The sequence below is a fragment of the Siniperca chuatsi genome, linkage group LG10, assembly GCF_020085105.1.
Source record: "Siniperca chuatsi isolate FFG_IHB_CAS linkage group LG10, ASM2008510v1, whole genome shotgun sequence".
Classification (NCBI taxonomy): Eukaryota; Metazoa; Chordata; class Actinopteri; order Centrarchiformes; family Sinipercidae; genus Siniperca; species Siniperca chuatsi.
Window position 1 is genome coordinate 8,986,393 of NC_058051.1, and position 16,547 is coordinate 9,002,939.

The following is a 16,547-nucleotide window of genomic DNA, read 5'->3' on the forward strand; positions in this document are numbered from 1 at the left end:
TGATAAATGATGTAAAAAGTGTTTCTTGCTGACAGACAAACTCTCCTACTCCCTCTGACTTTAATTGTATCAATAATAAAAATTAATGGGGGAAATAACAGATCATGAAAAGAAAAATCTTTCTAATAAATGAAGAAAGTTGTTTGTGGTCCTTTTGTTGTTCAGATATACAATTAACAGATTACAGATTAGAACTAGAGGGTGAGTCAGAAAACAAATAAAATATAAAACTTGGGAATGATAACTTGAGTTTAATCTGTTATCTGTCTTCACTCCGGTATGAAACTCCAGTGATGTTGTGATGTATCAGATCAGTCCAATCAACTGCAGCGTCCAAGCAATAACTTATATCCAATAAAGGGGCGGTTCAGCCAGTAAAAGACTTCCGTGAAGGCTGCTCTTGTGTATCCCCGCTCATGGCTCCTCAGAGATCCCTCCTCGCTCCTCACTCCTCTGAGCAGAAATAAGAGCTTTGGGACAGCCTGCAAGATGGCGAACCAGAATGACCTACGGATTAAGCGAGGCTCGAGGAGAAACGAGGACCTCCTGCTAGGTGAGGCGGTTGCAATACTATATGATGTAAAAATATTCTGATCAGGCATTGGTCAGTTTTCAGCCACAGTCAAATATGTAAAGTAATGGGACTTTAAAATAAAAATATAAAACAGGTGTTTTTTTTACTTTATTGTTCATTACATGTATATTTTAAACATATAAATCAAGATTGTGTAAAAGTAATTTATCATTTTCCTTGTTACTTAAAAGAATGACCAAGAACCATCCGTGATTACAGATTCTTGACTGATTAAGTACTTAAAATTATTCAGGTTTATTGGAATTCAATAATTTACTACTACTATTACATTTCTTTTTTCTCTTTGAGTCATCATCAAAAATGAAAACAACCATATAATATTTTTTCAGTAAACACATTTTTATTTGGTAGCAAAAACACACCTCAGGACAACAGTATGACATGGGCAGCCTCCTAAGGGGTTGAACAGTTTCAGTTACAGGACAAGCACAGGGAAGACATGCAGTACCTACTGTAGCAGGCAATTTTAAGAAATTAGTTGACCAACAACGATGAAGCACTGTTTCAGTACATTCACATTCCTTTGACAACACCACTGTCCATTTGATGCCACACAGTTTTGAGGGAAACAGCTGTTTATTGAAAATCTGTTCCATAGATTTCAAGGGAGTGTAAAATATATAATTTTTTCATACTTACAATTTGCCCAGTTTTTATCTCACTTAACTACTTTTTTAGTACAGACAGTCAGACATCAGACATACAAAATAAATTCTTTGGTCCCTTTCAGATCTTTGGTAGTGTTAGGATCATTTATTGCTTCATGAAACATGTTTAGGCTCTATTAGAGAGTGGCAAGTAGCAAGCACTTTACTTCAGACTTGTTTATTATGATAGTTGGGGGGTGAACTGAAAGTATAAAACTACCAGAGAGGCAGAGGAGATCATAGCAGACAGGCAGCTACACCTCTAAACTAGACAGCTCAATCCTCAATGACCTCAGAGGACTCAGACACCACTCTGCCATCCTTGGTCTCAATCATCTTGATAACGACGTTCTTCTTGCTTTGGGTGGTGCTGTAGCCACCGCTGCTGTAGCCACCACTGCTGCCACCGCTGAAGCCCCCCAGGTTGCTGCCGTATCCGCTGCCATATCCGCTACTAAACCCACTGGAGTAGCCGCCTGAGTAGCTGCTCTTCATGGTATCCATGGGGAAACCGCCGTAGCTTGCTGTTGAGAGATGGGAGGTAGAAGAAAACAGAAAAAGTGTGGAATCTGATAAAACTGAAAAATTTAACAAAAACCAATCAGTGAAGACAATTTGTTATGACTTCAGTCAATACAAAAAGACAAAGAAGATGAGGTCCATGAATATGACTTACTGCTCTGTTGGGAGATGTTGATAGCCTTGATGCCATTCGCCAGCCTGTCCTCCTCTCCCTCCAGCAGTTTCCTGTAGGTGGCGATCTCAATGTCCAGAGCTAGCTTGACGTTCATCAGGTCCTGGTATTCTCTGATCTGGCGGGCCATGTCTTGTTTGGCTCTCTGCAGGGCATCTTCCAGGTCCCTTATGCGGGCCTTGGCATCCTTCACTGCCATCTCACCGCGCTCCTCAGCCTCAGCGATCTGGGCCTCGAGGTTGGCACGCTGGGAGAAGATTTTTTTAAAATATGTCTTTGTCCACTCTCCTGATTGTTAAATGACAATAAAAAACTGTATATGATGGCTAAAAATGCCATACCATGGTGCCAAAACACTTTCCCGTACCTGTCCCTTGACGGCATCAATCTCTGATGTCAGTCTCTGGATCATGCGATTGAGGTCTGCGATCTCTGTCCTAGTTGACCTCAGGTCATCTCCGTATCTGCTGGCGGATGTCTGCATCTCCTCATACTAAATAAATATCAACAAAACAAGACATTAGAAACTGGAAACCATATTGGTGAGAGTAATATATGTACTGACTCATGAACTGATGAATGTTTTTGCTGGGGTGAAAAATGTTTTCACCTTTCTTTAAATATTAATTTACCTATACTCATGGCCAACTCATGGCCAGTAGGGTTTGCAACACACACCATATTTACCTTTCTAAATGTAAGAAGATAATGTAAAGATTTAAAATATGACAGAAACCTGAACATTTGAAAAATTCAAAAGGAGATCTCCATCACCTTGGTCTTGTACCATGTCTCTGCCTCAGCGCGGCTGCGGTTGGCAATGTCCTCATACTGAGCCTTGACTTCAGCCACAATGGCGTCCATGTCCAGGTTGCGGCTGTTGTCCATCTCCACAATGACTGAAGTGTCCTTGATCTGGCTCTGAAGCTCACGAAGTTCCTGAAGAAGTACAAAAAAAAAGAGATTAGTCAACCCCACCTCATTGAGGAAACCCAAACAGCTAATGTACTTTCAGGGATGACACAAGAGATAAGTCAAGATGCTAAAAAGATGCTGAGAAAAACCTTAAATGTGGCAATGGAGAAAACTATTCCACAATGACACCACAAACATAAGCATGATATGACGTGATGATGAGGTTGGCAGTTTTAAAGCCAGGAGGGGAAGAAACAAACAAACAACGCCATTGAGCTGATTTTGAGCCATACCTCCTCATAGATTGACCTGAGGAAGTTGATCTCATCTGTCAGACTCTCCAGCTTGGCCTCCAGCTCCACCTTATTCATGTAGGCCTCATCAACATCCTGGAACCAATAAAAGTGTTTGTTAGAATGAGACATCACAAAGAACTGGCATTGTCTTCAGGAAAAATGTGCTAAAAGAAATTGCAGACAGGGTACTCAAAGGCAAGTTGAGTAAATGATGATGCTGACCTTCTTGATGAGGACAAAGTCATTCTCACACTCTGTGCGCTTGTTGATCTCATCTTCATACCTGAGAGAAAAATAAAATACAGTTCATGGTTAGATGTTGAATATTCATTAAGAATCTCATCTCATGCTCCTGTTCAGTTTTGGGAGTTTATACACTAATGTAACACTAGGGGGCACAAGTAGTCCATCCCTAACTCTTGGACTCCTTTAGGACATTTGCCTCATGCAGTGTCTGTCAACTCAGGGCCAAGAGTGAGAAGTGTTACATACTGATATTTCTCCCTCGGGGGGCCTCTGAACTCAGCTATGTTCCATCTGTCTGAGGACAACTGCAAAATATGTGCGGCACTATTGTACCTGTTTGTGTTAGTGACATTTGTGTGTCAGCATGCGCACATTTGTGCTTGTGGCTCTTGTGTAAAGCTATAGACAGCCATGCTGACAGCAACTTGGAGTTTGTATGACACAAGACAATGGACAGATGTAGGGAATAGTCAACAAAAAGATTAACTCAGTGTGCTGAAAGGTTAGTCTTGGAGCTCAAATCTTACTTAAACTGTTTTACATTTGTTCTGATGTTAAAAAACAGACCTGACACTGCATAGAACAGTTCATTTTTAGCCCTCAGGTTCCCCTCCACACTCACTTGTTCTTGAAGTCCTCCACCAGGCCCTGCATGTTGTGCAGGTCGGCCTCCAGCTTCATCTTGTCGTTGCCCAGGCTGTCTAGCTGTCTGCGCAGGTTGGCGATGTAGGCCTCGAACATGGCGTCAATGTTGGAGCGGGTGGTGGTCTGTCCCTGCAGCAGGTTCCACTTGGTCTCCAGCATTTTATTCTGCTGCTCCAGAAAGCGAACCTTAGGGTAAAATTAGGGTTATTTATTAGGATTATTAGTAGGCCACCAATCAAAAAGCCTTTACAAAGAATCAATAACTTACATATGTTTACTGTAACAAATATGTATTCCTTGTCATTAATTATGAATTATTATAATATTCCTTTGAAAAGTATGATGTAACTGCAGTCAGCACTGCCATGACATCACAACATCGTCTCTGGGTTAACATCCTAATAATCAATCATCAGGATCAACATCGCCATGCCTCCTATTCATTGTCTACAGTCTTTGTTGTTCTTATCTATCTTTGGAGCTTTGTAAGCTGCTGTTGGCTGTGTTTCCAGACTGGCTGTGCTTTTCCAAAGGAAAGCCTGACGTACGTGCATCCTCACAGGAGGTAGAGAGAACAAGACGAGGTTGGAAAAAGCCAGTGATGGAGAAATGGAGCTAGTTAACCCTTCTCCTCCATGTCTTCCTGTTTTTTTTACAGCAAGGTTCACAGCCACAGAAGACAAATGGAGAGAAAGAAGGGAGTGAAGCAAAGTTACATCCACAGGCAGATTCAGAAAGGTAAATATTTTACTTTTATAGATGTGATGAGGGAGGAGAAAAGAGTAGAAAGTCAGGTGAAGGTTAAGGGGGAAGGCGATTTATTGGCTAAAAAGAGGAGAAGGTGAGAAATGAAAATAGAAGATGAAAAGGTGGGGAGTTTGCATATTTGTGAACAGTAAAAGCAAGGTGGTGAAAGGAGATACAGGACCTTGCTCACTGACACAATGCACTCTACGGGTGAGATCTAACCAAGAACCTCTTATGGTCTTCATTTGAACTGGAGCAAATACAGATAATAAAGTGCCTCCAAATGGACTGCCACCACAAGATAACAGTTGATAGGATGGAAGTTTATCTGCTTTGTGTTGAAGCATGCAAAATGTTCTTTATCTTCTTTTAATCATTGTGCTGGGAAAAGGAGTTGATATGTAGCTAGTCAGCTGGCAGTGACCAGAACATGAAACCAACTGGCCTTTTTAAATATTAACCCACTTCTGAGGCGTCAGAGAACAGATACACTCCTGAGTATTACATAAATGCTGGACTTAAATGCTGATTTGAATGATTAAAAGTAAATATATTCATACTCCCAATGGACGCTCCTTTTAAAATGTGTCACTGTGAAAGAAGGTATTGTCATTAAGGTAACAATAGCACTCAGTACTGACTGTGTGTGTGTGTTTTTGGGAGGGGTGGTGGCCATCAGGACAGCAGAAAGAGCCACACCCCAGCTAAGGGAGGGACCATTCCCAAGGTAACTTGTATCACAAGCCCTGAGCTCTACCCTGACACACCCTTTGCTTTCTCTCTCTCGCTCTCTCTCTTTGTCTTTCTCAGGCTCTCATTTCTGCAAGTCTGTTTTTCATCACTATAAAAGGACAGCCTGAGCCAAAAGATTGAGAGCCTAACCCTAAGTTTCAGCCACAGCAAATGTTTTTCTGCCTTGACTGCATTTGTGGGAGGTGATGAAAGCAGAGAGGAGAGTAAATCAACTTTCTCCATGCAACAAAAGTGAGGAAATCAGCATTACAGGACATGTGGCAAACATATGGACCTCTTTATCAGATATTGCATAACAATGTCACAGCACTGTAGAGAAACATTCAGCTTTGTTACTACACTGTGACTGAGCTTCTCACCCACCTAAAGCAATTTCTGTCTGTTTGAAGAAAACAATAAGGCAAAGACAAGTGCTACCTGAATTTTCTGTATCAGCCGTCCATTACAAGCTCTTACCTTGTCAATGAAGGAAGCAAAGCGGTTGTTGAGGGTTTTAATCTGCTCCTTCTCCTGGGTGCGGACAGCTTGGATGGTGGGGTCAATTTCGAGGTTCAGGGGGGCCAGCAGGCTCTTGTTAACAGTCACAGCAGTGATAGGGGCCTGAGCACCCATGCCTCCACTGAAGCCCATACCCATGCCCATGCCTGTGCCACCCATGCTTGAGCTCAGGCCATAGGCAGAGGTGCTAGTGATGCCAGCTCCTCCAAAGCCCCTGTTGCCTCCTCCATAGGAACTCTTGACACTGTAGCTCCTGCGGGAGGTGATCCCGCCTGGTCCAGCATAAGAACTGCTGCTGAAGCTTCGTGGGGCAGTAGAATTCTTCACACTATATGAGCTGCTCCTATAACTAGTCGACATTCTGAAATCTGGAGTATTTTTTTTCTTTTGGATGAAATGAGTCTGGGAAGGTCAGACCAAATGGCTCGGTTGGCAAGGCAGGCAGGCGAAGGGGAGAGACCACAGTAGAGAGAATAGAGAAGAAACTACTGAGGAGTTTTAAAGCCTGTTGCTGTGGGAGGGGACTGTGGTGAGCTGCCATTGGCTGCAGGTCTGGGTGAGAAACGGAGGCAGTGCTGTAACATAATACTTCTATGACACATTGTCCAGTCGCTCAAAACCATTACCTGGTCTTTCTACAAGCTTCTCTGTATTGTTAGAAAAAACCTGGTGTGTGTGTCTCTTCAGGCAAAATAATTCAAACACACCACAGCTGATTCAACATGTAAGATCTGGAGGTCTGGTCAAATATAAAAAATAATTATTTTATATCCAGCAGCAGCTATGTATGAAAAAGTGCAGTGTGTGTGTGTGAGCATGGGTTGGTAGGTGATTGATAAGAGGTTCAGTAGTTCTTACACATCAATGCTGGATTAAATCGGTAAATTAAAGTGTGTTTATCATTCAGTGGTAAGGTATGTGTGTGTGTGTGTGTGTGTAAGCAGGGAGATACTGCTATTTATCTTTTGGAACACAATAATGAATGTGGAATGTAGAGTGTGATGCATTGGTGTTTAAGTAATTATAGTAAATTTGGCAACACTTTACATTTATTCTGCTACCATTTTCCTTCCCCTTCACCATCTTTTTTTATTAGTTTGACAAGCGCTTATAAAATATTTCATGGCCTGTTTGCACAGAAATGTTAAATCTTTTCACTAGATCCATGTTGACTTATTTTGAAATTCAGTCCATCATACAGTTCAGCGCTAAAAGCTTCCTCATCTGGTTTACACACTGAAATACACCGGAAGTCACAATATAGCACACAACACAGCATAAAAGCACAAATTGTCATTTACAAAATTACTAAAAATTGCTAAATGATCATCATTGGTTTATAACGTTTACATTTATACAGTATGTGTTAATTAGCAAGCTTTAGATCTGTCAGTAGGCTGATTGTTTTTTACCTTTCAACCTACGTTATATCTCAAATTGTTGTTTCTTATTTCAGTTTCTGTGTGGATAAAACAAACATGTATATAATGTGTTGATTTGTCAGATTAAGAGGTCTTGGTGGGTGGATTTTTTTAAAGTTTGGACAGAGCCAGGATAGCTGTGTCGCCCCTGCTGCTGCTGGCTGTAGCTTCATACTTAATAGACATAAATGAAAGTGGGATTAATCTTCTCATCTAACTCTCAGCAAGAAAGTGAGTAAACATAATACCCAAAATGTATTAGTTGAGTTTTCATAAATACTGCATGGAAAAGCAACTAGATGTCACATACAATAGAGTAAAATGATGGATCCTTTTGCTAGGTGTGCTAGCATGCACCATCAAACTCAGTAGTAAGCAATGTTACAAAAGACAAATTCTGTTGTTTCTCTTAAAAACACCAATAAAAAGATTATGATGCTGAGAAGCACTTAGGAAATCCAACTGTTAATGTGTATATTTCAATATTCAAGCATCCTTAAAACTGTTTCTACAGTGGTATCCTACAAAAAGACATTTTGGAGGAGTGTTAGCAGTTTTGGATGCTTTAGGGCTCAACATTCCTTGGCTGCTGCAGGCAACCTGTATACAACCCCTAGTCTTGTTCTAAATATAACCCACAGTACATGTTCTGTTCTGTATGCAAACCAGGTGAACTGCACTAACCAGCTGGCTTTCATTACTGCCAAACAAGATGTATGCTGTAGGCTTTTAAAAACAATGAACACAACTGTCAAAATGTATGTATGCTTATATAAGCTGTATATATAAACTGTACTTATATATGTGTGTCAATCTGTCTACATGACATGCACTTGATGATAACTAGTTGTGATGCATTATTATGCTCTATAAACACCTTTCTATAATTTATAACTGGTGCTCATTAGCAAGAGAACTACTCATTGTGTAAACATTAGTAAAGAATTCTTAAACCACACTGATAACAGAGCCACTATTGCTCCTGTCATTCCTGCTTATACTGTAACTTAACCATGTTTCTCACCATGCTCCAGGGTGAAACTATACATGGCGGCTCAACCTTAAACTGTGCTTGCACCAATACCAGCCCTGCATTCCTCTCCTCCCTCATTCATTTCCTGCTCCAGTCACCACAATGAGTCATGAGTCTTGGCATTACCCATCCAATCCCTTCCACCATACCCTTTCTCCTCCATCTTTAACCTTTTTTCCCACCAGTGGCTCTTGGCCTCATTATCGTCATGGAAACATAATGAAATAAAATAGACTCCCATCTTCTTTCAGCCAAAATGGATGCCAGCTCAAGAGTGAGGCATTAGCAACTGCAGTACACAGAATTGCAACGTGCATAGGGACTGACCCAATCATTCCAAAAAACATGTGGCAATATTGATATGATGTTGTGAATCTGAGTTTGAGCTTTCACCACATAAGAAAAATCTGGAAAGTAAAGAAAATAAACAGTGCCAAAGGGGAATTCCTGCTTTGCTTTGTGAAAGTCACATAACTGCAGTGAAATCATACTAATCATATAATATCACCAGGTTTTGAATCATGTGGGATGTTGATTCAGAACCCACAGAAACAAGAACAGATCTCTCTCAGAGCACTTGGAAGTTAACTGAATTAGACTAATTCCACCATGAACTATGAAGCATGTTTTGGTTGATCGTATGACTCTCATTATTCTGGCCATCAAAATGCTCTTAAATTTAAGAGAGCTCAACAGGTCTTTGAAGTTGGTTAAGGGCAGATCCTACTTGACTACAGTTCAGAAACAGAGGTGACCACACATCTTGTGAGACATGTTTTAGAGTGATTGTTCATTGGTCATGATGACTATGTTATCATAGGCAATGTGTATTATTCACAATAGCGTTAAATTTAGTCTAACGTTACTCCCACACTTTGCTGTAAGTAAATGGTAAAATGGACTGTATTTGTATAGGGCCTTTCTAGTCTTCCAACCACTCAAAGCACTTTACACTATATATCACATTCACACACAGATGGCAGGTGCCAACTTTTCGTCAGTCCAAAGAAACTAACTCATTCACACACCAAAGGCACAGCGATTGGGATCAATTTGGGGTTCAATACCTTGCCAAAGGACACTTCGACATGTGGGCTGGGGGAAGCCGGGACAGAACCGCTAACCTTTTGATTAGTGGACGACCCGCTCTACCTCCAAGCCACAGCCCCCTAAGTAGACTTCCAATCATATTTGGACTCTTCACACATGTTGTTATTATTGCATTACATTATAGTGTTACTCAGGTTAAGAGGTAAACTGAGTCCGGAAGTGTCTTAATTTGAGTTTCAGTCATTTACTCTACAAAGGGTGGTATCAGAGTACACCTGCCATTCATTTCCATTCACCTCAACCAATGGTAATGAGGCTTTCATCAGAACTGGTCACATGCTTTGAGCGATTGTCCCCATCTGTCAGTACAACAATAGACTGAGGTAGATACTGTATATGCTGGCTAATCACAAGCTAAGCAGGCAGCTGATATTTTTTTGTTCATCTGGGGCTGAGCAGCGGTGAGCAGGATTTCACAGCAGGATAAACGAGTGTGAACAGAGATTGACCTTTACACTGTGTGTGCTGTAACATTATATAAATATTTCAGAGGACCTACTGCCATCAGCTCTGATCAAAGCTGTCACAAGGCGTGTCTAAGTGTGTCACAGCTAGTGTAGTATACATATGGGAAGGCATTGAGGGTGTGTATTGATGGGTGTAACTCTTTCTCACCCTTATGCTCCACTCGACAATAAACGTCACATGGGGTGAAGGAATGCTTGTCGTGTTACTCATCATACAAAATGTGTCAAAATCGCAGGATTTGCAGGGTGAACTCGTTGTGACCCACTCTAAAATATGTTATTATCATGAGCTATGTTGGGTTTCTCTTGACACAAGTATCAGTAGTCAAATTTGTCATCACTAGATTTGATGTTTTTGTAACTGGGTGATTTGATTACTTTTAACGCACTGTATGTCTTTAGTTAACAATAACTTCAAGCTGTCCAGCAGCCCTTCCTGGCAGAATACAGTACAATCACCCTGCACATTGCAACCATTTTGTCTTAAGGCCCCATTGTGTTGCAATTGCATCTTCTATAGCATAGCATTGCATTAAGTAGTGAAAGATGACACTCCCTCTCAGATTCCACCAGAGCTGTTTTACTTCACTTTCCTTTGGAACAGCAGGTTCTGTGGGATTTTCTGGATAATTATTAGATTAGAAAGTAGCCTCTTGTAACAATCTTGCAATGACAACGTCTTGTAGACTGAGCCATCCTTCTTTTGCACTGTTGCTTCATGATTTCATCGGGACTTTAAAAGGTAAAATGGCAAAATGATCAGCATGAGCAGATATCAACAAAAAAAAAATCTATACAAATTTCACAGATGCTTTCATTTATTCAACTATTTCAATGAACACTATCTTTACAAAACTTACCCGACATCAATTTATCCATGGAATTTCTCATTAAAAATATTTCAGCATGTATAACAAAATAATCTAAGCTCAAAAGTGCTGGTAACCCTTTCTTTTACAGTCTGCTAATTACTAGGTATTTAACCGGTAAATATATGGTAAATTATAGTATATTGTTGGGTACCACTCGTAAATAAGTAGGTATATACAGAGAAACTACAGCTGAAATACTAAGAAAAACCTCCACTATTACCCATCTACTTAACTAAGTACTGTGTACTTGTGGTAACACTTATTTGAAGGTGGCTTCATAAGACTGACTTATGACACGGTCATAACCATGACATGACACCAGTCATGAACATGAAGGAGTCTTTATGAAGGTTGAAGGTGAAGTGTCATTTGGTCAATTATGTCATTTGTAATGAAAAGTTTGTTATGACAACTCGACATCAAGTCAAGACAAAAATGTCTTTGTCATGACAACGTGACATTAACCAAGAAAACATAACCTAAACATAAACATGCCATAGCAGACCTAATTATCAAACTTCAAGAAACTATTTAGCTTTATGTCCTCTGCTGATCTCAAAACACGGGGATGCCACCAAGTTATGTAATCTGGAAAGCAAACAAATGCAAAATGACAAAAAGGATCAAAATTTTGCTGCAACAAGCCTTCACTTTAAAAGCCAGGAATTGCCACATAAATGGTTTATTTGTGGTTCCACAATGAGGAAATTAGGAGAATTTTGTGGAAGACAATGTTATGCAGACGCACACCCCCACCCACTCTCTCTCTCTTTCTCCCTCTCAGCGTAATACATTTGTTAAAATACATTTTTATCTTAAACCAGTATTATCTAAATCTCATTCTGTTATGCCTTACGAGATGTACTGTAAGTGGATAGCCTGTGTATAAATAAAATTTAATTGAATTGTTGATGGGGGTTCTGGCAGGGAACTACAGCATTTTGGATGTCCTTAGTGTACAAAAGTTTGGACACTGCTTGCTGAAATGAAACTCACCCATAAGAAATAAACGTCATTTCCACAAGTCATAAGTTTATATGACATAACTTTCATAGAAAATGAGAGAAAGCAGACAGTTTCCTTTCCAGTAATGTAATTGCTCAAACATAAAATGTACCTTGAAAGCGAAGACATCACAATGACTCCTGGTAGAGAAAAGTAATAAATTATTTGATGATAACAGGTAGGGTAAACTGGTAGCAACATTAGCAGCAAGTTGGTTGTCTAAGTATTACAGTGACCTACATCTGTCCTTTAGTTTTAGTTCAACACTTCACCTTTAACCTAGCACCTTAGTACAAAATCCCAGTGTGCACAGGTGCATTACCAGTCCCAGTCTGTTCCCCAGCAGCAAATCCTTTTACAAGCCCAGAATCATCCTCTGCACCAGGCTCTGACCTATTGTTTCAGGCATGCCAACAATCCTGCCCAAGCCCTAGATTATAAACTGAGTTCTGGTTATAGCTCCCACATAACAGCTATGTGGTTACCTACTGTACACTAACTCTCAGGCAGGTAATCACTAGCATGTGTGGAATACTGGAAAAGTGTTATGCATGGGACTGTAGCAGGAGCGATACTTGGTACACAAAGAGTTTGAAATGTGGCGTCTTTCCGAAACCAAAAACACAAGAGCAAATGTAAGGAATGGATTACACACTGTGTTTGTCTGATTAAGCGGCAACTGTTAGCATGTCCAAGTGACTAGCTTACCACGTTGCTTACAGTAGTATCTAGCATTACTTCCAAGGCCAAGGAGCACATCATTAATTAACTATAGGTACCTTAGTTTGTGGGGTTACAGGTTACGAAAAAACAAAAGCACTGTTCATGATAGTACCTGTGTAGAAGACATTTCTGGATGTTACCAAGTTTAAGATTAAGTTAATTTATCAGAGTTTAGATTAATGTTAGCTCTGTCCTGCTCTTTATTGGATTTAGTTTACATTCATTCAAACCTTTATTTAAACTCGAAGAACCATTGAGGTTGCCCTCATTTGCAATGATGTCGAGTTACATACAAGTTAAAATAAGTAGGACACAACCCCAGCCAATGTTACCCGAGATAGCATTACATTTTCCAAACTGATTGGATTCTCATCCTAAAAGTCTTTTTTCTTGTAATGTTACAAGTGAAAACATACTGTTTAATATTACAAACAAGTATGTAAGCTAAGCAGCCAAACAGGGTTATGCTAAAACTAAATAACAGTGTGCCCATACATTTTTCTTTGTCATACTTATAATGCTAGAACTAACTAGCTTTACACTGCAAAACAAGAACAATGCTGTTTGTTTATTTTCATGTCTACATGGATCATCAGCTGGTGAGGATGCTGACTTTTTGCCTGGAACATGTAGCTTTAGCTTCAGTCTGTCAGTGCAATATCATGTAGCCATTAAGTGCATATTTAAGACCCCATTTACAGGGATCTTGTTTTAATATGAGTCAGCTGGAAACATTAGAAAGTCATCTGAACACTGCAATTTATATATCAATTTACGGAGCTAATCTTAGCGTAACTAGCTAGCTACAGCTGACACAATCTGCCAGCAACAGTTGTCATTTCAACCAACAAAATCAATGGTCGCCAGTTAGAAATGAGAAGCCTGCTTTTGTCCACCTCTGTCTGAAATCAAAGAGTCCATTGTTTCAAAAATGACTCTCACCAGTATTGTAAAGTGTATACAATTTGTGCGAGAACCGAAAGCTTGACAGGAGTAACAGGAGTAACTAAATGGGGCAGGGATTAGCAAATGTGCAATTTTGAGAGGGAGCTGCCTGCAGGGCTCCTTTGTGGAGTTGCTTCTGGTGCAGGCACCGCTCTCAAGTCAGCTCCACTGTCAGGACAGGAAATAAAGTTGTTTTTTTTTACATCCCCCAAAGGACATAACTTAAGGAATTCTTGGTTGTTTTCACTACACTATGCAATAGACTGTACTTATATAAATGGACTGTACTTATATAGCACCTTCCTAGTCTTTGACTACTCAAAGCACTTCAACTACAGCAATGCATCATGACAACGATAAGTGACTGATTTGCATCATCCAAAAAAGTCTGTATGCCTGGGTCTTGCATATGTTCGCCATCAAAATAGCTACCACTATCAATAAGTGTAAATCTAGGGGTGTCACTTAATCGAAATGAACTTTCAATTTCAACCTTCGGAATCAAAATCAAGATTGGCGATTCTCCCAGTATTATTTTTTCCCCGCCTATTTGCGTGTGTCATAAGAAAAAAACACAACACTTCAAAGACAACAGAGTGTAGCTTACTGGTAACCTGCAGATGCACTTTTCGAGACACCATGTCCACTGTCAGAGTCAGAGATGACGGAGAAACAACAGAACTAGAAAATCCTCCTGCTTCCCTGAAGTCATTGGTGTGGCAACATTTTGCCTTTTCTGTGAGTTATGTCAACAACAAATTCAATTCAATTTTATTTATGTAGTGCCAATTCATAACAGAAGTTATCTGATTGCACTTTTCCAAGAGCAGGTCTAGACCGTACTCTTTATAATATTATTTAAAGAGACCCAACAAATCCCACCATGAGCAAGCACTTGGCAAAAGTGGCAAGGAAAAACTTCCTTTTAAGAGGCAGAAACCTTGAGCAGAACCAGACTCAATGGTGGGTGGCCATTCGCCGCTGCCATGCTAGGTTTTAAACATGTTGTTCTTGTTGACAGAAAAACTACAGTGGTGATTAGAAATTCTAATCGTGCTAGGTTTTTGCAGGTGAGGAAACTCAAGCTGTTGTTGTAAAGTACCCTTCTGCCATCTAGTGACTCTTCTTGTTTTTGTGTTTAACAGTTTGTTCCCAATTGACTAGTGAAATAAGTTGTTATTACATTTAAATAAATTACCTAAATTGACCATATGGCCTTAGTGTGGTACATTCCAAAAAAATATGGTGGATATATCACACTTGATACCATGTAGCCTATCTTTTTAAAGAAGAATTTGAAAATGTAAATGACAGTTGTCAGGGTGTTGGAATTCAGGTAGGGCAGGTTATTATCAAAGATATTTATGAATATTAATAAAAAATATTAATATTATAAAAACTATTCATTTGGATTACCAATTATGGGGAACCACCCTGGGATCAGGGACCAATAACCAAATGTGAAAAACAATCTCAAAGGTGGTTGCCCACTTAGAAATGCTGACCTATCTTACATTACTATCTTACATTAATAAAAGTGGACAGTGGAGGGTGAATCTGAGCAATGATCGTCACCAGCTGTTATTGCAACACATACGTAAAATAACCCCAGACAACTGCTCTTTAAAAGTACAGTAGAGTTTATTTAGCTTCGGCACTGATTAATAATCAATAACTTCAGTCAACAACCACTATCATCTACTCTAAGCACAATAAGCATACAACAATCACCAAGCATGTAAAGTGTGTGGGTGTGTCTGTGTGTGTGGGACAAAAGAGATGGGGGAAGCAAGGAAGATGGCATACGTGACCAAGTGGGTGGTCGTCACACACAGATCCAAAATGGCGGGCAGACCCATGAAATTCAAACAAAGAAGAGAGCCAAACTGGAGGACACAATCTATTAGTCCTCAAGATGGTGTGGAGTGTAACTAGTTATGCTACCACATTATCTGGGTTGTTTGAGATGTGTGTGTAAGTGTGTATATGTACACAAAACACAATTCACAACAAATGAAGTTTAGATGAAATAACGCACAGTTATAAAATCGATCTCTGCCCAGACACAAGCCTCTTACTTGAGATCGCTCTTGATAGCGATATAATGCATCAGTCCATTTGGATTATCCGGCGGAGTCCTCTCAGGCTCAGATGCTGACGTAGCCGGGCACTGTTCGTTAATGGCTTCAACGGCGAAACTGTTCCTTCAGGCGGCAGTGGAGGGAAGCAGCACTTTTAATGGGGAGAGAGCGGGGTTCAGCGGTTAGCCTTCTCTCCGTGAAGAAAACGGTGAATCTGTATCTTCCTTCTGCAGGCAAAGATTGTTATGTGGAGTATGACAAAATGTGGATCCAAAAAGTGTTTCAGCGAGTGCCTCCTGTAGTAACCAGAGGTACAGTGGAAAGACAGGGTTTGACCGGCTGCTTAAAGACGTTTTACCCTTAGTTAGCACTTCTTTACTGAATATGATTAATCTATCTTTATTAACAGGCTATGTACCACAGTCCTTTAAAGTAGCTGTAATTAAATTTTCTTAAAAAACCCACTCTTGATCCAGGGGTTTCAGCCAACTATAGACCTATATCTAACCTTCCCTTTCTCTCTAAGATCCTTGAGAAAGCAGTTGCCAATCAGTTGTGTGACTTTCTAAATAACAATAGTTTATTTGAGGATTTTCAGTCAGGATTTAGAGTGCATCATAGCACAGAGACAGTTGTCAGTCATGTCCTGTTTTGACATAATAAATTAATAGCGTGTGTAAATAAGATACTGTTACAAGTAGAATTATTGAATCCATATATGTTGCTACAATGGCATAGAGACTCATGTTATGTACTATGTAGACAGAACAGGCAAACTCAATATATATGCTCATTTAAGGAATTAATAGTTTTCACATTACAATGTTGACCAATTAATTAAATATAAGTCAACA

General features: G+C 39.9%; 1 protein-coding gene across 1 annotated transcript; it reads right to left on the reverse strand.

Moving 5' to 3' along the window:
• Positions 1-913: 913 nt before the first annotated feature.
• krt8 (keratin 8) lies at positions 914-6,521 on the reverse strand. Its single transcript, XM_044210328.1, has 8 exons — positions 5,995-6,521; positions 4,016-4,224; positions 3,370-3,430; positions 3,145-3,240; positions 2,711-2,875; positions 2,304-2,429; positions 1,919-2,183; positions 914-1,766 (listed from the first exon to the last, which is right to left on the reverse strand). Exons 1-8 carry the CDS (start codon positions 6,394-6,396, stop codon positions 1,519-1,521), a joined length of 1,572 nt encoding a protein of 523 aa, XP_044066263.1. The 5' UTR covers positions 6,397-6,521; the 3' UTR covers positions 914-1,518.
• Positions 6,522-16,547: the final 10,026 nt, after the last annotated feature.